Here is a 23,946-nt window from a genome sequence, read left to right on the forward strand (position 1 = left end):
AAATTTAAAGTAAAATTAAATACTTTGTGTTGCTTTTTATTTTGATATCAGTCCTACTTACAAAGAAACCGACAGTCTAATCGGGCATGAAAAATTTGTTCTTTTTATTGCAAAGTAGAAACGTTTATAGAAATCGATTTTCAAATTCCATTTAATCTAAACTATCGGAACATCACCAAGAATTGTAGTTAAATCAATACTACATTAGCTATAATATTATAATCTAGCTAATGTATACTGTTAATAATATGGTTTATAAGTGTGATGGAAATTAATAAAATAACAAATTGATACATACATATGTATATATATATATATATATATATACGTACGTGCATACATACATTTCTTTTTATGTGTTGGAACTTTAAAAAATGATTATAAATACGTCATAATTTAATCTTGCATTTATACATCCTTATTAACTAATTACAAGTAAATAAAAATCATTACTTCAACGTATGCATTAATTTATTATTAACATATGTCGTATATTAAAGTTCTTTTATTTATATTTCTTTTTTAATTGGTTGACATATATCTGATCTAATTATGACTCATAAGTAAGTGATTGTGGTTTCCTGGAACACATACTTTCCTTCTAGGTGTATAACTTATAATGAAGCATCTTAATAGTCCGCAGTTCTATCCAACTACTTATAAATATATATTTATTCAGACCATTTTTGTCCAAAATTTATTTTTTCTAAATATTTTCAAATGTTGCTTTGTGGTTTTTTGTTTAAAATCTTTCTTTCTAATACGTTAGCTTATAATTTGGATATTACCAATGTTATTAAATTTGTTATTCCACAAAAATTAAAAGATACACGAAGTAGTTATTTTGGATATTCTACTGCTCTGTATAATAATGGTAAAAATGTTTCCGGAGTACTTATCGGTGCACCAAGAGCAAATACCAGTGATCTTCCATCTATATTAGAACCAGGAACCGTTTACATGTGTTTGTTTAATAATGTATGTAAGGAATGGGTCGTTGACAAATCTGAAAATGAATTCTATGAGAATAGAAATAATTCATGGATCGGAGCAGTTGTTATGACAGGGAATAATGGAATTAATTCTAAAGTTCTGGTTAGTTATCAAATTTATTTTTTGAATATTTTCTTTCAAATAATTTATTTCTCTTGGATAGGTTTGTGCTCCACGATTGATAAAAAAATGTGGTATAGAGTGGTATATAACTGGTATGTGTTATTGGACCACTGCCACTAGCTTAAAATCATTTGAAAAAGAATCTGAGAAAATATCAGTCGATGGCGATTATGTTAAATTGCATAATTATCTTAAACGTGAATATATATATCATTTTGGAATGGGTCAAGTTGGTTTTTCGGCAGATATAAGCTTCGATAAATCAGAATGGAATGTTGCTTTGGGTGGCCCAGGTTTATTTCATTGGAAAGGTGCCGCGGTATATTTTACAGAATCAACTTCTGGTTTTAAACAAACTATTACCGCAAATAATAAATTGGACTCTTATGATTATTTAGGTATAGATATTGAATTAACATATTAAGTTTCAATAAATTATAATATATATGAATAAATATTATATTTCAGGATATTCAACAACTTCCGGATTTTATTTTAGCAAAACAGAACGATTGTTTGCGTCAGGTTCGCCGAGAGGTAATGATATGAAAGGATGTGTTATAGTATATTCTTTTTCCAAACATTCAGAAGAAGATATAAATATTAGTAATACCCTGAACGGTTACCAATGTGGAGAATATTTTGGAGCTACTTTGGCATCGTGTGATCTTAATAATGATGGTAGAGATGATTTAATTGTCGGTGCACCTTTTTGGACTAGAGATATGGATGAGGGTCGAGTATACATCTTTATTGCATGGGAAAATGTACTTTTATGATTTCTAGTTATTTCTATATGTTTTTATTATTTTGATTGATTATCTAATATCTTTGTTTTTTTTTGCAAATGAATGTAGAATAATTTTATAAAAGGATTAGAAATTGAAGGTGATGTAAGTGGAGGAAGATTTGGCTCTTCTATAACATGTTTAGGAGATATTGATTATGATGGATACAACGATATAATAATTGGGGCACCATATGAAGGAAATAGCGGTGCGATATATTTATACAACAGTGATAAAAATGGAAATTTAAAATGTAGTCAAAAGATAGTTGGTTCGGAATTTTCACCAAATGTTCGTGGATTTGGTATATCAGTATCGAAACCTTTGGATATAAATGGCGATAAATATCTTGATATTGCAGTAGGAGCTTATTTGTCTGAGCAAGTTTTTCTCTTAACATCCATACCTGTTGTTTCAATAGCAATAAATCTTGTATATCCTGATAAATCATTGTCTAGAGATTCCAAATTTTTTACCATTAATATTTGTACTAGTTATAAAGGTGTACACGCTCCTATGGAATTAAGTAAGTTTTGCAGATTTATATTATCAGAATATATGGCTTAATATAATATGAAAATATTCACACACATATAACATTATAATGGAAATATATTTTTAACAGATATTACTCGTTATTTGGAAATAGATCTGTTATATGAAAGAGCAGTATATTTGAAAAATGAAAAAACATATTTTACCTGTACTTTACCAACTGCATTAAAAATATCCGAACGTCAATGTGATTCGTTGAAAATTCATCTTAAAGTAATTAATTTTTCTTATTCAATATTTTGATTGTGTATTTGAATAAATTAAATAACATATATATTGTTCCATGATTCTAGAACAATATTCAAAATGTGATTGATCCGATTACATTATCTGTGGTAGTAGATATAAATAATAACACGCAAGAAGTTAATAAGTCAAGCAACATTGTTCATAGATCATCAGCAGTAATAAACAAACTAAATTCAAAAATTAAAGATGTTATTCAGTTACCATTTATGTTAGAATGTGGTACTGATGATATTTGTAACTCAGACTTACGAATATCTCTTCGAACTAATTTAAAATCTAATAATACATACATTATTGGATCAGCATCAGACCTTAAACTTATTATTAATGTTCATAATAATGGTGAGCCCGCTTATCAAACACAAGTACACATTTATATTCCAAATCCCTTGTTATTAGCAAGTATACCTACGGCATGCCTAGAATCAGCTCGGACGAATGAAGATGTTTTGCATGTCATTTGCAAGATTGGAAATCCTCTTACCAATGAAAACAACGTAAGTTCTCTTTCTTCTTAATACATTACTATGTAAATTAATAATAATACAAAATAATTAATTACTTTAGAAAACAATTGTATTAGAATTGGATACAAGTAAAGTTCGTTTTGATGTCAAGAGTTTGGAACTATTTGCAAATGTTTCTACTCAAAGCAAAGAAATTAATGAAATTAAAAAAAATTATACTATGACTATTTACTTTGATATCGACGTTGACATAGCTATAGCAGGGTAAGTATTATAATATTTATCAATAAACTATAGTGTCAAAGAATATTTTTGTAATCATAAAATCATCTATTTTAGAAAAGCTCCAGACAATGTATACTCATACTCTCAGGAAGATGAAGGAAGTTTACAAAATATCCAATTTAAACATATTTACGAAGTGCAAAAGTTTGGACAAAGTCCAATTAACGAAGCTGCTTTAACGATAGAGATTCCAACACTTTTGAAAAGTACTGATTATGATATAGAATTGATTAGTATAAATCAAACTTCTGCTCATATGGATGGTAATATTCTTAACTTGAAAATCAATGACATGGATGATAGTAAAGATTTTCAGACAAATATTAAATTTCTTGGTGATGGTCAGTTTGACGTCAATAATACATCAATAATTACTTCACCTGGAAACAGTTTAAAAAAAACGACAAATGCATCTCTTGAAAATAGAGTACTGTTCATTAATTGTAGTAATCAACAAATTGTGTGTAAAAGAATAGAGTGTAAATTAAATCCTTTTACAAGTTCTTTATCCGTCGCCCAGCTCATAATTACTTTAGATTTTAAAGTGTCAAATATTTTATGTAAGTTTGATAATTATTTTACAACAGATAGCTAAATTATTTCTATATTGTAATCTTTATAATTTCTTACTTGAATTTTTGTATTTTAGCATCCTTTTTAAAAGAAAAAAATATAATATTATTTGCGTCTAAAGGCAGGGTGAACATCACTCAACCACCTAATGTTATTCAAGGAAGTACAAATAAACCAGATAGTACCATCATAATTACAAAATTCCAAGGATCTCCAATAAATGAACGCGTAGCCGTGTGGATAATAGTTTTATCAATATTTCTTGGAATCGTATTTTTCATATTAATTCATCTAGTTCTCATTAAGTTGGGTTTCTATCAAAGAAAGAAAAAAGAACAACTGGAGGCTTTAAAAGCTATGTCAGATGTAAGTTTATATACATTATCTGAACAAATACGTTCGTATTATTTTATATTTTCATTTCGAATATTTTAGAGTAAAACTCCTACGGTTCTAGAAACAACTTCGTCTGAACTTGTTGATCCAGACAGAGTAAGTGAATAAGAAATATGTTATTAAAGCTTTTTTTTCATGTCTTCTAATTTATTTTTGAAAACAATTATAATAAATAGCAACGTGCATAAACGTTCATTACAATCGTATAACATGTAAAATAGAATATATATTCATTTTAAAAACCACAATTCTTTATAAAAATATAAGTCGTAAAAATAGCAACATATTTGGTAAATTTATTTGTGCTATTGAGTGTAATCTGTGTTATAGAGCGTTAGCAAATAACGAAAGAAAGTTATATAGTGTGATGTATAATATTAAAAGAAAACCCTTATTGCACTAATTTTACTGGAGAGCATTAATACGTAGTCGCATCACGCGTATTGGAAGATCTTTGTTATTCAAGACGACATGAATCAAAACGTGAAGGTGATATTAATCGCTTCCGTTAACCTGTTATTGTATCTTGTTAATTATATATTTTCTCTTTATCAACTGTTAGAAGAGATATTTGGTAAGTCATAATAACGAACATATTATGAAACATTTGGCAGTAAGCATTTTTGATACTTTTGTTATTTAAATATGAATTTTGTATAGGCCAGAAGCGTATTTTTTTACTTTTATATATACTTTTTGTCTATATTTATAATTTATTCTTAAACCACACAAGAGAACTGCAAGTTTAATTGCAGGTATAGAAAATGCAAAACTTAATACTTCAGATCTTTGAAAAAGAGAAAGAGAGAGAAAAACATTAATATCGAATAATTTTTCTTAACTAGAGGCACTTCTCTTGTTTTCACCTCATCTACAAAACGGAGTATTTAATCATCGAGACCAAGTCCTTTGGATATTTCTTCTGCCGTCATTTTGTTTCCTCCTGATTCAGGAGGCTTGTTCATATATGCGGAAGGCATTGGTGTATTTGATGGTACATAACTCGGAGGTTGTTCATGGGATTTCTGTATTACAAAATTTGACAAATAGATCAATAGTATGAAAAGTAGTCAAATATATAGTAATGATATTCATTTTTCTACTCACATCTTTTCCGTGTTTGCTTAATCCATCCATAGCAGAACTAAATAATGAAGAACCAAGGGCAGAACCTATACCAGACAAGAAGCTCGAACCACCAGATGCAGGTTGAGATCCTCCATACGGTGCTGAATATCCACCATAGCCTCCCGATGGTTGGTATGCTGGTTGTTGAGCTCCACCACCTCCAAGAACTCCACCAAGAATAGATCCTAATGCTCCACTTAATGGGTCAGTATTACTTGGTGGTGGTGGTGGTGGTGGTTGATATGCTGGCCGTTGTGCTCCAGCTCCACCTTAAAAAAAAACAAATTGTAAGAATATGTAATGTCATTAATTGTTCCTTCAAAAAATAACGTTAGTTCACAGAAATCATTTTCTTCCTCTTATAACTTTTTGTTGAATTATTTTTTATATGTAATACCTAATGCTCCAAGAATAGAGCCAAGAACATCGCCACCAGGTCCTTGAGAAGGATAGCCTTGTTGCGCATGTAAATTCCTTTGTATAGCGCTGGTTGCTATATTGGTGGCTATAGCAGTAAGTGTACTTGAAAGTGCAGAACCACTTTCACTCTTTGTATTAGGAGCGTCTGTTTTTCCCATTTGTTCCTCTTCTTTCTTTCTCTGTAATGTTTAATCAATGTTACATTTTTTTCGTTTTCAATAGAATAATAATTACTCAAAGTTGGAATGCATACATTGGCATATTCCATGGCAACCATACTACCTGCAGCAGCTAATCCACTCCAAGGTATATTACTGAACAAACCACCGAATGAATTTTCTTTCTCACCCGATTGATTATTTTCTGTAGAAGGACCATAAGGAGAAGGTGGTGGACCGTAACCCGGAGGTGGAGGACCATATCCCGGAGTTGACTTAGTGTCTAAACTTGGATACAAGCCACCTGGTGCTGTTTCAATCAACAACATTGATATGGTAATTATCTTTAAGAATTATTTTGTAGAAAAAAATATTAAGAATAGAAAAAATATTAATAAATTCTTACGAGGAGGACCAAATTCTGCAGACGGAACTGACGGCATAGGTGGGGAAGAACGTGCTGATCCAATGGGTACATGTTCATAAATAATGCTTGATACTTCAACGTCACCGTCGATCACTAAATGCGTTACTTTTTCGTACGGTAATCGATGCGCAAATTCTGCAAAGTGTCTGCCATTTATAGCAATTTTATAATTTGCATGATCGCATAAAATAATCATTTCAAATTCTTGACCAGGTCGTATGCACAAGGGACCTTCATCCTCGTTAGCTCCCCATGTCATAGATTCGATATGGTTTCTTGTAATAACACCCTCAGAAAATCGTGGTGATATATGAAGGGCTATATCATCCCTTGGGTTTAATATCGGCCCTAATTGATAATTGACAGCAAAGCGTACAGCATTTTCAGGAACTTTACCCCGGATCCTTACCATTTTTCCAGGTTCTAAACCATTTTCAACCGTTCCCACATAAGGAATTTCCTAAAAAAAAGATAATCAAAAAGAAATTCATTTATTAAGACAGTTCGTTTACATGACAGCTCATGTTTATTAATAAAAGGTGCGGTAATATATTACCATCATCAATATAGTTTAATGTAACAGCAATGCGGATAATATTAATGTACCGGATAACTCATATTTTATTGAGAATAGATATACATAAATGGTAATAAAATAATAAAAGATTAACTTACCGGATTTGTTGCAACTTCTGTAGCCATTATAATATAAATTAGTGTAATACAATTTAAGAGAAAATGATAGATATTCAACTGTACGTCACTACTGCGTACAAAAAATATGACGCGCAGCTTCTTGGCCTTCGTTTATATACCAACTTCTATTTGCAGTGGTGACGTATCGGTATGACACAATTTTAACTGTAAAGTAAAGTAAAGTTTAGTTCCTCTCGTAAGTAACAGATGATGCTAAAATCTTCTTCTAATACTGATTTTGATCACTAGGTGATGTTAACGTTATGATTGTGTACAAAATTCGTTAACAATAAAGTTAAGTTTGTTCACACGCAATTCGAAAGGTTATTAATTAATTTAAAGTAAAGTTCATATAAAAGGAAGATATATGTTTAGTTTATATTTTCATCAAATTTTCGACCGCTGACATTGAATTGTTTATCTTATTAATTAATTATTGTGGATTTCGTTAAAACGATCGGTAAACACTGAATACAATTAACTGATATTTCAAATTACAATAAATAATATTGACAATTCTTCGAAATAAATTGATTGTCTGACAATAAGATTAACAAAACTAAATTTGGTTTCATGATTTTCAATATAAAGTGAACGTTTGTTTTTGATACATTTTATTAAAATAATTTAGCAAATTGTTCATACACGTTGCGTATCATAATATAATATAAATATTTAGTGATCTATATATTATAAATCATGTTAAAAACAAGAAAAATAGGTTATTCCATAAGGAAGAAAATTAGAAGTAATCAGACCAAGGTTAAGAAGAAGAAGAAGAAATGTAGGTCTGTACTCAGATTATTTTCTTATCTTTGAATATATATTTTAATTTTTTAATAATGCAACATAATTTCAACAATGAACAATGAACTTACAGCAAATCACGAAAAAAAATGAAAACAAATGGGAGAGTGGAAGAATATAAGCCATCAGATTTGCTTACTGTAAGTATTCATAAATTTTCTACAATTTGTCTTATATAAATTAAGCTATTTATGTGTTTTCCATAGACATTGAATTATATGTATTTCTTTCAGATGAATGGTTCTTCGCCTGGACAATCTCACAGTTCCTCAACTACTCAACTAAGTAATCCTCCTGATCAGAAAAAAGTAGAAAAATATTCTGATACGAAAGCGATAGTTCCCTTTAATAATAAGAAAATTATTCTTTTACATAAAAACAAATATACGTGGGAACAATCTCAAGACGATCTTTTCCATTTCCTTCATACACAACGAATTAGGTTAACTCTTCCGAATCGATCATGGTCAATACATTTTACGGATAAACCAATACGTTCCATTGTTATTAGCGAAATTACTTTATATTGCAATAGCATGTCTGGATATATACCTCATTACTTAAAACAAGTATGGATTAGGTTTATGTTATCTTATTCTATTGTAACAAAAGTTTCTCTCCTTTTTTATTTTTTTTAAATCATTTTATTTTATATTTTCTTTCAGGTTGTTTTGCATGAAAGAATGGCATATGAAATTTTTTTATTCAACTCGAAAATTATAGATGATTTATCTCCGATAGAATCAGTACCAGATCTAATGAAGGTTATATCAAAAATAAATAATGTAAAACTTTGCTACGGTGGACCTGAAGTAAGTTCCTCTAAAAATATTAATTTAGAATGCGCTTATAAAGATAACAACAAATGGAGACATAATTTATGCACTATGAGAGTAAGCAAGGGTGATACATGCGCGTCATGTCTTACATTAGAAGATAAATTAAAAAAATGTATAGAACGTACCAAACGATTGAAAACTAAGACCTCCAGTAAATCGCGTAAAAGAAAAAGAAAATCTTGATATAATAAATAACCTTTAAGCGATAAAGTAACGTTTGTGTTTCTTTTCATTGATCTCGTTATTTATTTCTAAACAATGAAGCATTTTATCGATGCGTCAGAAATCATATTACTTCCTGCAAACTTTTTGCGGAATATGTGTGAAAATTCAATGCATGAAATTAATCCATTTTTCGTATTTGAGTATTTCTATTTTTGTATAATATAGTTTCTAGTATGCAATATTCAAATAGTTTTGTGTTACAAATTGTGTGATATGATTTTTATACATATACATATATATTTTATTAATTTATATAGAAATTAATTAAAAAATAAGATATTCATTTAAATATATACTTATGACATTAATTGTATGTATGTTTATAAGTTCGTTGGTTTTACAATTAATGTTCTTTATAAGTATATATTAAACATACATTACATTATAAATAAAAAGAATAAATTTTAGAATAGAATTTTTATAATATAATAGCTTTTTCGTAAAATATGTATCCGACAATCCAAGATTCTGAAAAGAACGACACACATTTAGGAAGCAGAAGGATCGTTTATTTAAAACGTACACTTAACGATTCTTTATTAGAGACTGTTATAATTTATTTCATATAAACATTTGATACAATTTGATGTTTTTACTTTAAGTGTTTATTTTTTAATCGGAATTAATACAGTAATTAGATTCTATAGAATACAATATATTATAGTTAAATGAATGGAGTAATGAAAAGTGATCAAGATTCGATTTGGCATGATATACAATGATGACGTTATCAGTGTACTTTGATAGAATTTAAAATGAACCTTTTTTTTTCTCGTGAGCAAATATTTTCATTGTAAAAGAATAAAGCGATAAGAGTAATATGTTATCTAAAAAGGGTGCACACACACACCAAAGGGATACCGCCGCCGATCGTTCGTTCAATTTCGAATAAATTGAAGAATTTCATCGAATTCGAAAACTCGGAAAGGCCAGGCATTTTGTTTATTCGCTAATTACATATTTCATATATTTTTGTAACAGTTTGGAAAAATCAAAAGAAACACGTTTCTTCTTTTTTTATATTTATTATAAACACGATTGATTCTTGATATTAATCCTTTCGTTAGCAGCAACCTATATAAAGATCGGTATAAATTCGATAGCGAAAAGTATGTCGTAACGAAAGGGTTTCAATTTGATCAATTTAGAATAGATTTTTGTATACTCGAGACAAGAGAAGTATTTGGAAAAATAGTTCATTTTATAAAAGATATGTTCGCGTATAGCCACATCCGCAAACGTTGAGATATACGGCTTGCATATTATCAAATGATATCTAATAAAAATTATTATTAATGATAATATTGCGAAAATTAGAATAAAATTTTTGTCAACTTTTTTATATTGTTATTATTATTATTATTTCCAGTCAAAAACATATTTAAAATCTACTTTACAATCGATGACAAAGGAAGTTTTTATTTTTATCGACAGTTTCGATTTTAGAGTTCGATGTTTGATAAAGAATCGCAAGAAAAAATACATATCGTTGTGGAAAATTCACATGTATATATATATTGTATATGTGTATGTATATCATTATTTTAATGACAATGAGTTTCATTGGTATACATAGGTGTGTATGTATCCGTTAAGCGGATAGGCTTTTTTATACTAAGAATAAGCTTTGTATGTATAAAATTGTTGACATTATTTAAAGGACCAACTTGAGATTTTCTCCTAAGAACGACTGAAAAATAGTAGTATGATCCGTTTGATATGAGCAGAGCTAACTGTATCTTATATTCTATCATATCTTACCCTAATCGTGTTCGTAAATATGTATATACCTTAATAATAAATATACAGTAAATATACATTTATATTCAAACAGTGACAAATGTTTTTCGCGCATCTTACGGAGATATTTTACTGACTTATATTTATCACGTTTTATTATTAATTTCTTTTTTTTCTCTTTTTTTTTCAAATGAAACAAAAGTATAACACGCTAAAAAGTATATTATTCATTATACAGATACATACATTTCTTCCTAATATATGTCCTTAGAACGTTAGAATGATTAATTATTATTTTGCACATATAATATTGAAGATTGTCTATGGATTTATTGATCAAAAACGCGAGTACATTGTCACTGTTTGAACACAGTGTTACTAATTCGCATCATATATGGACTAGATTCGCGCGATTATTTCTAATAATAATATTTTTCTTAATTGTTAAAGTATTGCAAGGAAAAGAACAAATATTTTTATGTTAGATGTTATTATGAGAGATTGGAAATGTGATTTTATATTTCTGTTTAACGTTTAAGCACTCAGATCTAGGTCGAAGCGAACTATTATGTTATACCAAATAAAAAAAAAGAATAAGAAAAAAGAACGAAAAAAAGTAGATAATGGTATACTTCTTTGATATTATACTTCGATTTTTAATATTAGGTATGATTTTTTTACAATTGGCAGCAAATATGACAATACGAAGTATGTAATCGAGAGTTTTTCTATTATTTCAATTTGCCATTTAAATAATATAATACGAAAATAGATGTAAATAAATAGCACTGATAATATGATTATGCCAAAGGAAGGTTTTTCTTCTCTTTTTTCTTTTTTCTTTTAACAATAACGCTCCGACCGTATAATAGTTAAATCTATTTTATTCATTTTATTGCAAAGTCAATTAGGATTTGCGTTAGGGAATAATCATAAGGGAACATCGTTGTATCGAGAGTAAATATTATTGCAGTGCTACACACGAACAACGCAGCAGTTTTAATATTGAAATAATTGTCACAGAAAATGATAATAATATTTTAATAATTAATTAAATAATGAATTCTTTCATTTCCATTCGTAATAAATAATATGTCGTGCAATCATTTGACTTTGCAAACGTGTGAATATTTGATGAAAAGTTTTAAAGTTATGGAAGGCTCGCTTAGTTTTGCTAAATATGCGTTACACATGTACATAAACGATGTATAAATTAATTAAGTACAAAAATTACAAACTTATTAACAGAATATATTGGCAAGACTGGGGATCGGCCGGATGAGAATACGTTTTATTTTCTTTAATTAAATAGCTCACGTTTATTTCACGTTTTATTATCTTTTTTTTGGGGAGATCGTGGGCAGGAAGAATGTTGAATTTTTTCTTTTCTTTTTCCTTTTCTCTACGTTTCATTTCATATCATAGTCTTCGACGAAATGTATTTGCATTTTCCTAAAAAGACATTTTAACAAGAAGAATCGTTAATTGAATAATTTAAACGAAAAATTAAAACAAATTGACCTCTTTTTATAACATTTAGAATTTGCCTATCAACATAATCGTTCCTTTATCTTTCTACAACATAGCAGTGTTTCGTCTCTTCACGGTGACCATGGGTCGAATGGTCAAGAAATTTGATTATCTCTTGAAGTAGCCAAATGTGCAAGAAAGCCATGATTCGCGTAGGAAATGTGTGTTCAATTCTCTATTCAAAAAATATCATTTTCGAAATTCCTTTTACCATTATTTATAATTTATTTATTGTGTGTGTATAAAATGTGATGATATGTGAAAAGTGATATTTCATTGCGAGAGAAGAGAAAAACATGTCTTTTGAAATTATCTTTTATCTAATATGAAGAGAGAACAGGAGATTTGTTTGTTTTTTTGTTTATTTGTTTCGAAGTATTCAAGCTTTTTAACACGGTGGTAGTGGTGGTGGTGGTGGTGAACTTAGAGAATCGCTTACGTGTACGCATGGAACATCGACAATATTTTTTTATTTTTTATAATCTTTGGAGTAAGTCGTAGGCACTTGCCACTCGCACGTAGCTTTAATCATACTTATCTAAAGTCTTTCAAAATTCACATCGTTCCTCTTTTTAACATTCTCCTTACAGATACTATGTATTTATGTATGTACGTATGCATGCATGCATATGTGTGTATGTACGACGCGTGACTACGACATACGCCCCAAGTATTGTTTAGGAAAGACATCGCTTACACGGTCTCTGTGCACGGTTTGCTTTTTCTCTATTTCTTTCTATCTTTAATCTTTTCCATTCAAATCTTTTTCTCTTTATCTCCTTTATTATTATTATTATTATTATTATTATTATTATTATTATTATTTTATTTTATTTTATTCTTCTATCCTTTCTTTTCTCACAATTCATAAATATTTCGTTCGTTCGAATATGCCTTTGAAGAATATTGCATTCGAAGATTTACCTAAGACGTATCACAGAATTAACAATTTCTTTTTTTTCTTTTTTTTTTCTTAATTAACGCGAACAAACGAACAAATAATAATAATTTAAACAAAACAAAAAGAAAAATAAAGAAAAAGAAATCGTAAAGTAATCGTAATAGTAAGCTAAAATGAAAACAAAAAATAATAATAAAACTCTAACGCGCGTTCGTCCATTATCATCCAGGATAAAGTTAGGGCGACAAAAAATAAATTAAATCTCGTAAGTGTGTGTTGCGTTTAGTTTAGTTGGATAATACACATTCGTAGAATAAATTTTGTGCTTTTTTTTTTTAATCGAATGAATGATATACCGTGCATGGTCTACTTGCACCGGTAAACGATCAATTAATTTCTTTGAAAATAGTAGCACGCTCATCTCGATCTCCCGTTTACCTAGGACGCTCCGATACACCTTTTAAAAGGGAACTAGACATTTTCTAATACGTCGTTTATTGTTAGTACTTAACTTTTTCTTCCAGTACCCTGATATCCTAGATAGAGATCACTCCGCTTATTATAAATTGATATTCGACGAAAGAATATAGAGGAAGGTGAAACGTTTTGAATTAGTTTCACGATAGCACTAGTTCCCCCCCCCCTCGCTGTTTTCTTTTTTTTTTCATTATTAATCGACATAGACGATTATACATAGAGATAGTGAAGAAGAAGAAGAAGAAGATGCTTGTCCTTATAACTTATAGATCGATATTACGGATAAATTAATATAATGAAAGATATTATACCACGTAATGAGTATATATTACAATACCATATGAATATTCTTACAAATTAATAGTTTAATCGGTATTATCTGTATGATACAGTCACGTGATTTGTAATCCGTCTCGGTGAGGACATCTCCATTGAGATACCTGAAAGTTGACGAGTAAACCGTGTGCGTTTTTCTTTCAACAGAATATTAATTGCAACAATTATGTCTATTAAAAGGAAAATAATTGATAATGAAATCCTTACCATGATCACCGAGATAAAGGGACGTTGTGGCGGTGATGGGGCTATTGGTTGAGCAGGGTGTTGGTCACCTCAGAGATGGACAACAAAGGACTCCCGGCGTCCGGTTTGGAATCTGTGGTACAGTTGATGCCACCGTTGCCCCCGTCGATGAGCCCACTACGTGATGGTGGTGGTGGTGCGGAGGATGATATAATACGTTGCTGTTGTTGGTGGTGCTGTCCGAGCCTAGGGACATGCCCATGCCCATGCCCATGCCCATGCCCATGCCCATGCCCATGCCCATGCCTATTCCCACCGCACTCCCCGCTCCCGCACCTGACGGCGGTGTGCTGTAACCAAAAGTATGTCCCCGTTGGTTACCTTACGACATCTTCGTCATGCCTAACCGTATCACTAACGTGCAATCGAAATGTGGGACTAATAATATCGATCACGACCTAACGATATTCGATCAATAAATAGATTTCTGCCTTTATCAACAACAAATTTTTTTTGATATATGTTTACTCTTTTATAGTTTCCATGCGATGACTTTATGATTCAAGTATTGTACATTCTACACGATACGAAGTCATTTTATTTCAATTCGACTTGGTGCGCAAAAAATGGAAGGGAGAGAAATAGAAATAGAAAGAAATCGAAATAGAGATAAATTAACGGATCTACAAAGTTACGAGAATTTGTACTTATTTCACCGTATTGTACTATTATTTAGGCGATCTCGTATCGTATGATGATATGACGGAGTACTTAAAGATCAGATTCGTTTATAAAAACAGTGAACGTCACAATAAAAGTAGTGAGGTAGCGGTGACACTCACTGGGGCGTGTGCCTTGGTGGTGCGGGGTGGTGATGGTGGTAGGGATAGTACTGGTAGTGATGGTGGTGTTGCACTCCTTGCCATACCTCGGAGCCCGCTTCCCCGTGGCCATGGCCTGGATGAGAGTGCGCGTATCCTATGCTGCTCGCTGTAGCCGCCGCCGCCGCTGCTGCTGCTGCGGCAGCTGCTTGATATTGGGTCGTGGCAACAGGATATTGTGCCTGATGTTGTTGCGATTGCGGTTGTTGTTGATGATGTTGCTGCTGCGATTGCGGCTGCTGCTGTTGTTGCTGCTGCTGTTGCTGTTGCTGCTGCTGTTGTTGTTGCTGTTGTTGTTGTTGTTGTTGTTGCTGTTGTTGTTGTTGCTGCTGCTGCTGCTGTTGTTGTTGTTGCTGCTGCTGCTGCTGTTGTTGAGGGTGATGCTGTTTGTTTCTCGGAGGACTAGAAGCCGTGACCGCTTGATGCTGATCACTCGGAGACGTTTGTCGCCACTTGCAATCACCGTTCATAGAATTCATTTCCGCGAGAGACTTCAAAGGATCACCGGCATTGGTGACCGGAACGTTTGTCGAGTGTGTAGAAGAATGCGTCGAATGAGGAGTCGGAGGGCTGTAGCTACCATTGTTCCTCGGTGGCGTACGAGAAGGTGGAGCTCCCCACATGAGAACCGTTTGCCGTGGCGCCTCGTTTCCGTAGACTTCCGGCTTAACGTCTTCCATTTTGGGAGTAAGGACTCCGTTGGTCGTTCCGGTAACCGGTGAACTTCCGGCCGAGTTACTCGAAGAGGCACCGCCTTCGAGCGAGTGCCTACTACCGGCGCGAGCGACGTTGATGTCTGCGGTCGTAACGTGCATCGTCGACGCACTGGCGACTGGGCTGGCCGCGTAAGGGGAACCACTCACGCTACTCGGATGTCTGCTTGCTTCGACGTAGTTGTATTTCGGTGACTCGGCGGTACCGAGTTGCTGACAATACAGTTTCTCCTCCGTTTTGCTGGTTAATTGATGAGTCTCGTAAGTTGGTAGGGATACGTCGATGAACCCATTGTACGGCGTACTCGTGTGATATTCTGGGTAGTACGATCCTAGTGGCCTGTATTGAAAGAGATTCTCCGTAGCCGCTGTAAGGTACCTAATTATGACAAAAACTATCGTGAGAACTAACGCGTTATTATGAAAGACGAGTCGATGTTAGGTTTTGTAAGTAGACTTTGAAGTACCTGTTATCCAACGCAGTGGCTGGGTAGAGCGTTTGATGGTAATTACTCGTATGACCGATGTAAGTAGTCAAGGATGGATCGGCGCTCGCAGCTACGGCAGTGGGGGCGTAAGGTGTAGGATACATCGTGTTCAGGTTGCTGTAAGCTGCAGCCACTGCGGCAGCGGCACTACTATCGGCCGTGAGATAATCCACCGATGCCATCGTGGGAGTAGCTGGGGGTGATACTGAGGATTGCGTGGAGAGTTTGGTCCTTTTACTCCGACACGTCGATAAAAAGTCGCGCAATTGAGTTTTGTATCTTCTGTTCACCCTTTGCGGCGTTGATTGGGTTGGAAGCGTAGGTGTCATCACGGAACCCGTCAAACTATCACTGTCGGAAAAGTAACTGTTGGTTAAACCGGCGTCCAAGTAGCTCACTTTGAAGTCCATGGTTCGTTTTCCCAACAGATCTCTACCTTCCTCTTCCCTGCGATCGAAGATAAAGAAAATCTTGTAGCATTTTCGACACTAAAATTATTCTATTCATTACTCATTAAATTTCAATAGTATACTAACATCAACGGACGATGAGTACTTATTATAAAATCCGGCTTGGAATTTTTATATACCAGCCTGGAACTCGTCTGCAACCATTGCCATCCACCGTCTTTCGTTTGGAATCTGTATGCTATCATACCGGATGCTCCCGTTTTTAATACTGCAATCATATAATACTTAGTTTAAATCGAGAATTAACGAGAGAAACTGTTCGGCAAATGTTTATTATATAAATGTAGAAAAATAGGGCTAAAATAAAATATGTTTTTACTTACATTCTTGGTGCGCACTAGCTACGTAGGCCAAATCATCGTAATGAACGAGATCGTAACCACCCAGATTGGCAAGTTCAACGTCCGTATATCCTAAAAGCATTTTTCCTCGTTGATCCATCGATACCAAGCCGAGGTCTAATTTGTGTTTGCTCTTAAACATGACTTCCTTCTGTGGTACTTCCAAAAGCGAGGGCGGCCCGAATGGTATACACAAGGCAAACAAAGCCAATGGCGGTTGTTCGGTTTTTTTATTTTGTCCATGGAGTACCTTAACTCGTCCCCTGATATCCAAGCGCTGAAAGGAAACATTTATCAAATATCTTTAGCACGAACAATTAACATAATCAAAGATCGTCGTTTAAATGAAAGCGAATAATATTAGAAAACACGTTTCCCGGTTGAGTGAGTGAATGAATGGCTGCAATAATTTCATGTAAATGCTTTTCCACGTTCTTTTTTTTTGTTCTTTTGCTAAAAACTTCACTCGCGAATGGATATCCTCGTTGGGTCGAGAGATACCGCCGCCAAGGGTGAGGGCCGGACTCATTGCTAAACCTTTTACGCCGTGAACCTTTTACGATTACAGTTTCATTTTCATAAACGTCAAAGCGGTCCTGTTTTTGCGAAGGCGTTTGCGCGGCCCTCTTTCGGGCCGCGACTTAAAGCTAAATCGTTCCTGTCCTTTTATAGCTATATATGTAGTTGCCATATACACGTCTTTGTCCCTTAGCTTACCTTCGACAGAAGAATATACCTCTCTACATCTGTCGTGTGTTTGTCCTAAGATAATTAGTGTTTTACCGCTTCCACGGCTCCCTACACATCGCCATATCCGAGGTTACTCGGGTTTTGCTCTCCATATTTGATTTATTTCATACTTATTTACTTGACCGTATACTACACGCAAAACGAGACACAGATAACACGACGAATCCAACAACGACCAAGTAACCTAAGTGCTTCTGATCTCTCTGCTTTATTTTATTAATTAAATAAATGCCATTATAAATTATCCATATTTCAATAAACTTATATCATAATGGTATAAAATCAAGGACGCAAATTTTTTCATTGCCAAAATCGATAAATGTAGAGAGAGAGAGAGAGTAAAGATTTGTTATTGAAAAAAAACAAAACAATATATATACCAGATTCGAAAATGGTTCGGCGGCTCGTTGTCTAAGATAGGAACGTGCAATTTCTTTCTCGTGGAAAAACGAAGGAGAACAGAATGGTAAGAGATGTATAACGTAATATACCTACATGAGGAAAGAAAGAGGTAGAGGGGTAGGTAAGCGTAGAAGAAAAAAGGCAATTACTTGGGTCGACGGGGAAACGACGAAGGCAAACGGATGACCACAAAACGGAGGTCGCCTTCTCACTCCCCCCCGCCTCCCGCCTTCTACCTTTGCTCCCCGGGCCTCCCTTTATGACAGTGAAATTATTAATTACTGTTTTGTATGCCGGCACTTTGCTTTTGTCAGCGTGGAGAAACGTCCTGAGTGCAACCGCAATGCGCTCGGTGTAATCCTCCCTATCCTCCTCCCCCTACTCTCAACTCCTTTGCTTCACTTACTCGTTTCATTTTTGTCGTTTTCAGGTAGATAGGATTCCATCTTGTAATCTCAGAAATTCGCGCGAATAAGCACAATCATTTGGACCAGTTTAACCCATCCCTTGACTCAAGGGTTGGACTGTGGTCAGCCTACAAAATTCTTTATGCAACTTTTTGATATCTTCATGGTAATCAACGCTTGTATATTTTTGTCGTACAATTCGCTTTGCACTCGAGCTAATTGTAAGCGGTTATTTTCTAGAAATTTATTCTCGACTTTAATTTCGTTTTTTCTGTTTTTTTTTCTTTTGTTTTTTTACTTTTTTTTCTTCGTAAGAAAAATATATTTCCAAGTACGATAAGATAAGGGCTCGAGATACATTAAGGTTTACGATTCCTTCTTTTTTTGCGATCCTAGAAATTCATTTCGAAAAAGAAACTATCACTTTTACGAGTCCGAAGTTTTTCTTATTAAAGCTTAAACTATAGTCGAAGCCAACGTTTAATCCTCGCTAAAAAGTAAAGGCGACTATAGTTACTCGACAAAATTTTCCATATATATTAAAAGTACTCTAGGCGAACTTAGCATATCTTGATATCATCGTGGCAACCCAACGCTCTTTATCCTGACATATATTTCTTTATATAATTCATTCCATATTGATTTGATATAACTTTAGTTAGATATAAAAAAAAAAAAAAAGAAATTTCAACGATTAGCATAATACGAATGAATATCTTGATTGTATATACTTTATGGAAAACTCCGCTGTAGTAAAAGGTTCATTTTGTACATTTTATATTTGTTTTTCCTTCTTTATTTTAGGAAATTAAAGAAGATAGACTTACCAAAAATCCCGACGTATTGTCCAAAAGGCAACGGAAGCGGACGGTAAAACTGCGTTCGAGAAGATGACTATGTTGAGGTGATAGTGCATCGTGAAGAGGGAGGCTTGCATTTTCAGCAGGTAAAAATGAATTCCACATTAATTGTCTTTGTAATTCTTCTCTATCTTCGCTATGTACCAACTCGTAAACGCTCTGATGAACGATGTCCGACTGAAACAAACAAACAAAATCATCGAATTAGATTAATGTTCATTAATTATTTCTATACAATTGTGTTTAAAATTATGTTCAACTGAATATTTAATATTCGCAAAATATGTGTTATTTAAGAAACATTAAGTTTTATTTTTATTTTATTTCCAGATGAAATAATTGAATATTATTATTACATATATGTAAATGCATATAATATATGTATTGGTAATTACGATGCAGATTAAAGTGTAGCTTACTCTATTATACGATTACTAATATACATATGTATACGAGATAACCACCACATACATTCTACTGTACATGGATATTTTGAAGGGCTCCTTCCAACAGCAGAGTGGCGCAGTGGAAGCGTGCTGGGCCCATAACCCAGAGGTCCGTGGATCGAAACCACGCTCTGCTAAGATATATTTTTTTGCTTTTTTTTTTAATTAATAATATTTCGCATCCTTTCCAAGAAATAAAACAATGGCTTTAATATTTCACTCGCAAGTCACCACGTTGAATTATATTATTACAAACTAACTCGGTATGATTCATTTTTCGTTTTTTTTTTCAGATGCATCATCGCGAGTGCAGTATATATCACGAGTACTAATGTTGCTTGCGCAAATATTCAACTCTAACATCGTAAGATTGTAAATATAAGTTGAACCTATCGCATTAAATAAACGGTTAAATATTTGTTTATGTAAAAACTAAAAAAGAAGATTAAAGATATCTTTGATCGTGATATGAGTAGCAAGTACTGGGCGGTTCGATGATTACACGTTATCGTATACTTTCGTGTGCGACTTCGTTTCTCATTTCTTTAATAATTCTTATTAATATATAATCTCTAGGAAATATATATTAGATGAAACAAATTTCAGGAAGATTTAGAAGATAACGTAACACAGAAGCAGAGTGGCGCAGTGGAAGCGTGCTGGGCCCATAACCCAGAGGTCCGTGGATCGAAACCATGCTCTGCTAGGAAAATTATTTTTTTTCAATTCCCCATTACGATATCGATTTTTACGAAGAATCCTGCTAGGTTAATCGCGAATCCTCCGACGTATATAGGAATAATAATGCATCGTTGCTAAGTTAAAATAATACATTTCATAGAATATTTTTCGTTCCACTTGTACTCGATGAGTGTGTTGTCAGACGTTCGTGGTGGTATCTTTCGCTATAAGTCTAGCCATATCGATCCTTTTACTTTCGGACGTAAGTAGAAACAAGCAGGATAAGTTGATTTCCTTGCAATAAGTCCTAGAGAGCAAGATGCAACGCATAGAGAAGAAGAAGAAGAAGAATAATCTACTAGAAGACATTAGAATTTATTTTAGTTGGAAAAAGAAATAATAATAAGAAGAAGAAGAAATAGGTATGCGAATGATAGGATGAAAGGTAAAAAGAGGAAGAGGAAAAGGAAGAGGAGGGGGAGGGGGAGGATGACTCGTGAAGCGATGGCATTAAGAGAAATCTTTTCTCTCGTTCCTCTTTCCGCTCCGTAAAATAAAACGTTTCGAATGCGAACGGTACGGCGTGGAGTGGCATTATTTCAGGAAATATCAGATCGGTCGTGACGGCGTGCAGCGACACAAGCGCATATACTGCCCATGTACCTACACGTGTTCGACGCACTTTATCGCGCATAATTAATCCAGACTAGCCCGGCCTCGAATGATGAGTCTCCGCACGACAGCGGCGGTGCATAGTTTTACCTTTTAGAAACGGTCATGCTCATCGTCTCTTTCTCTCTCTCTCCTAGGGGCTTCTGGTTCCAGAAAGAAAGAGAGAGAGAGAAAGAGAGAGATCTAAGATGGTGGTGACGGTGTAAAACGAGAGAAAAAGAGCTAATCAATCCGGTGCCGTACGGTACCAAGAGAGAGAAAGAGAGAGAGGGAAGAAGGATACCTCGAGCATAGGTGTAACCGCGTGACTTTTAATCCGATAATCGGTGTGCCGATGCCAGCACACGCATCCCTGAACGTTCCTGAACTGAAATAAAGCTTGGTACTACTCGAGAATAGATCGGACTCGGCTCGTTCGACCATTACCTGGTCATGGCTGTCAGGACAGGCTCTGCTCGCTGCGAATAATATAATAAATCACGCGCTAGAGACGACGTGAGAGAGAGAGAGAGGGAAGGAGAGAGATCACAGCGTTAGCCTCGCGTTAACGTTTCTAACCGAAGAACGTCGTTGCACTGCTCGATGCACTGACACCTTCTCTCTCTCTCTCTCTCTCTCCTTCTCTCTTTCTTTCTATCTTTTCCCGTGTACCTCTCTATATACGCGCGTACACGCGCGTGTACATTTCGTGCCCAGGCGAATCTCGGGGTATCAGCGTCGTGAGGATCTCACGACTTCCATGTTACCCGCGCACCATCCCTGCCATTATGCGCGAACGTACCCGATCTTACTGTGTATCCTATATATAGTTAGATGCACGTACATGCACACACATATACGTATAAATTCCGTGTAACCGTAAGACTGCATTTTCCAAAGTGAAAATGTCGAGGAGAAGCGTATCGAACTTTCACCAATCCCGAGGTCTCTCGCGGTATATCATTTTTTTATTTGTCGTTGTCGTCATTTTGTCGAATGCATTTTTCTTTTCTTTTCTTTTGATCGATTTATCATCGGCTGTTGGCATTTGTGGCGGCACTATCGGAGCTCTCTCAAGCTGAAACGGAAACCGAAACAAGAGACCGACTCAAGTCTCGTAAAACTCTCACCGTCTCGATAAATATATAGCAAGAGGTATCGCAAAATCGTTCGTTCGTTCGTTCGTTCGTTCGTACGAACGAAACAGCAGGTAAGGGAGAGAGTAGTCGCCGCCTTGAGAAAGGAGTCCCATGAAGTTCTTCTCCATGGGATCCAATGAATTCGAACGTCCCGTTTCCCGCGGTTAACCGTCTAGTCGCAACCCTGCTGCGATCGCGCGGATGCGATCCACGGGTAGAAGGGGAAAAACGATACTCCCTTTGCTCTAATTTTAATCAACGATTATACATGATTTCTCTGCTAATCGATGGAAGAAAGTGATTTTAACTTTTTCTCTCATCCTACGTCGTGCATATCCAGTTGTTTTATTTGAAATCAATCGGATTAATCGAGGATTGCAAAAAGGTTTACTTTGAGTTAACATTGGAAACGGTCAAAGTAATTTGATATTACGTTATATCTGTACGTGTGTATGTGTGTGTGTTCCTACTCAAAATTAAGCTCGGCTACCGAGTCTTTTCTAAGACTTTAGTCAACCTACAATCATAAGTTCCAGTATAATGGCTCGCCGTCACGTATTCGCCTATAATGCCACTAGGATTAAACCACGGCAGCTTTTATTAAGCGAGCTTAATCGTAAATTATATTTTAATTGTCGAACGATAGAGAAGTTTATACATACAGGTTTACTCTCTCGTTCTATGTAATAATTGGGCGTGATTAGCGAATGCCTACGCAAATTATTCTCCCTCTTTATTACCAACAAATTTTCTTCATTCAATTATATAACATTATATACCTACATAGTAGTCTATTATTTGTCGAAGATTTAAGTTTAAGTTTTGTAAGATATGTTAACGAGTGTGTTATTTGAAGTATTAAAATAGTTAAATTTGGTAGCGTATCTTGGTCCGATACCTTTGGGCATCGATCGTCGTCTCCGAGTTACTACTCTCATCTTAGATTTTTGTTAGTTTCATTTGGTTTTATGCTCGTAGGTTGGTTGGCTCGCGCGAGTTGAGGTCAGTTACCGAAGGCAAGGCGGCGGGCGGTTTGCCGGTAAGGTCCGTAACGTTTGTTACCATTGCTCGTTTAAATAATCTCGAAACATGTATCCGCGGGACGGAGCGGCCGAGTCATGGATGGCTTTACGATCGACCCTCGTCGTTAATTAAGAGCTTGTAATTATTTAGTGGAGACGCTAGCGCACCCCCGCCGGCATCGGAGCAGTCTCGCTCCCTCGGCAGACTTGATTTACATTCCAACGAAGAATGCCGAGGCAAAAGCCTCGCCTTATACTCTTCCACTTCACCTCGCCTCGCCTATTTCCTTTTTCTACTGCTTCCACCCTCCCTTCTTCCACCACCATGTTCGTCTTTGCCCCTTGCAAGCAACAACGGTATCCTTTTCAAAGAACCTCTTTGCTTTCTTCTTATCT

At 34.4% G+C, this 23,946-nt stretch overlaps 4 protein-coding genes and 2 non-coding genes across 6 annotated transcripts in view; 4 read left to right on the forward strand and 2 right to left on the reverse strand.

The window, feature by feature from the left end:
- The first annotated feature begins 318 nt into the window (after nucleotides 1-318).
- Nucleotides 319-4,705, forward strand: LOC106788762 (integrin alpha-8-like). The gene is made up of 10 exons (XM_014752311.1): nucleotides 319-1,095; nucleotides 1,157-1,514; nucleotides 1,585-1,883; nucleotides 1,974-2,430; nucleotides 2,530-2,672; nucleotides 2,753-3,205; nucleotides 3,276-3,439; nucleotides 3,515-4,020; nucleotides 4,110-4,399; nucleotides 4,469-4,705. The coding sequence occupies exons 1-10, from the start codon at nucleotides 721-723 to the stop codon at nucleotides 4,535-4,537; spliced, it is 3,114 nt and encodes a 1,037-aa protein (XP_014607797.1). The 5' UTR covers nucleotides 319-720; the 3' UTR covers nucleotides 4,538-4,705.
- A 417-nt stretch (nucleotides 4,706-5,122) lies between these two features.
- LOC106788763 (large proline-rich protein BAG6-like) lies at nucleotides 5,123-7,444 on the reverse strand. Its single transcript, XM_014752312.1, has 6 exons — nucleotides 7,238-7,444; nucleotides 6,542-7,022; nucleotides 6,231-6,445; nucleotides 5,955-6,156; nucleotides 5,537-5,826; nucleotides 5,123-5,454 (listed from the first exon to the last, which is right to left on the reverse strand). The coding sequence occupies exons 1-6, from the start codon at nucleotides 7,262-7,264 to the stop codon at nucleotides 5,317-5,319; spliced, it is 1,353 nt and encodes a 450-aa protein (XP_014607798.1). The 5' UTR covers nucleotides 7,265-7,444; the 3' UTR covers nucleotides 5,123-5,316.
- A 58-nt stretch (nucleotides 7,445-7,502) lies between these two features.
- Nucleotides 7,503-10,935, forward strand: LOC106788764. The gene is made up of 4 exons (XM_014752313.1): nucleotides 7,503-8,046; nucleotides 8,139-8,205; nucleotides 8,299-8,634; nucleotides 8,731-10,935. Exons 1-4 carry the CDS (start codon nucleotides 7,958-7,960, stop codon nucleotides 9,085-9,087), a joined length of 849 nt encoding a protein of 282 aa, XP_014607799.1. The 5' UTR covers nucleotides 7,503-7,957; the 3' UTR covers nucleotides 9,088-10,935.
- Nucleotides 10,936-14,361: 3,426 nt separating this feature from the next.
- Nucleotides 14,362-23,946, reverse strand: part of LOC106788754 (aryl hydrocarbon receptor protein 1) — a 90,807-nt gene continuing 81,222 nt past the window's right edge. The window contains exons 5-11 of the mRNA XM_014752298.1: nucleotides 19,579-19,788; nucleotides 17,175-17,469; nucleotides 16,918-17,059; nucleotides 16,361-16,828; nucleotides 15,493-16,272; nucleotides 15,228-15,360; nucleotides 14,362-14,649 (exon numbers count right to left, since the gene is read on the reverse strand). Coding sequence (XP_014607784.1) covers nucleotides 14,362-14,649; nucleotides 15,228-15,360; nucleotides 15,493-16,272; nucleotides 16,361-16,828; nucleotides 16,918-17,059; nucleotides 17,175-17,469; nucleotides 19,579-19,788 — 2,316 coding nt within the window. The remainder of the gene's footprint in view (nucleotides 14,650-15,227; nucleotides 15,361-15,492; nucleotides 16,273-16,360; nucleotides 16,829-16,917; nucleotides 17,060-17,174; nucleotides 17,470-19,578; nucleotides 19,789-23,946) is intronic.
- Nucleotides 20,123-20,194, forward strand: Trnam-cau. Its single transcript has one exon. It is a non-coding gene; the product is annotated as a tRNA-Met (tRNA).
- Trnam-cau lies at nucleotides 20,692-20,763 on the forward strand. The gene has a single exon. It is a non-coding gene; the product is annotated as a tRNA-Met (tRNA).

Source organism: Polistes canadensis, unplaced genomic scaffold (assembly GCF_001313835.1).
Source record: "Polistes canadensis isolate GaletaPanama2010 unplaced genomic scaffold, ASM131383v1 scaffold_153, whole genome shotgun sequence".
NCBI lineage: Eukaryota > Metazoa > Arthropoda > Insecta > Hymenoptera > Vespidae > Polistes > Polistes canadensis.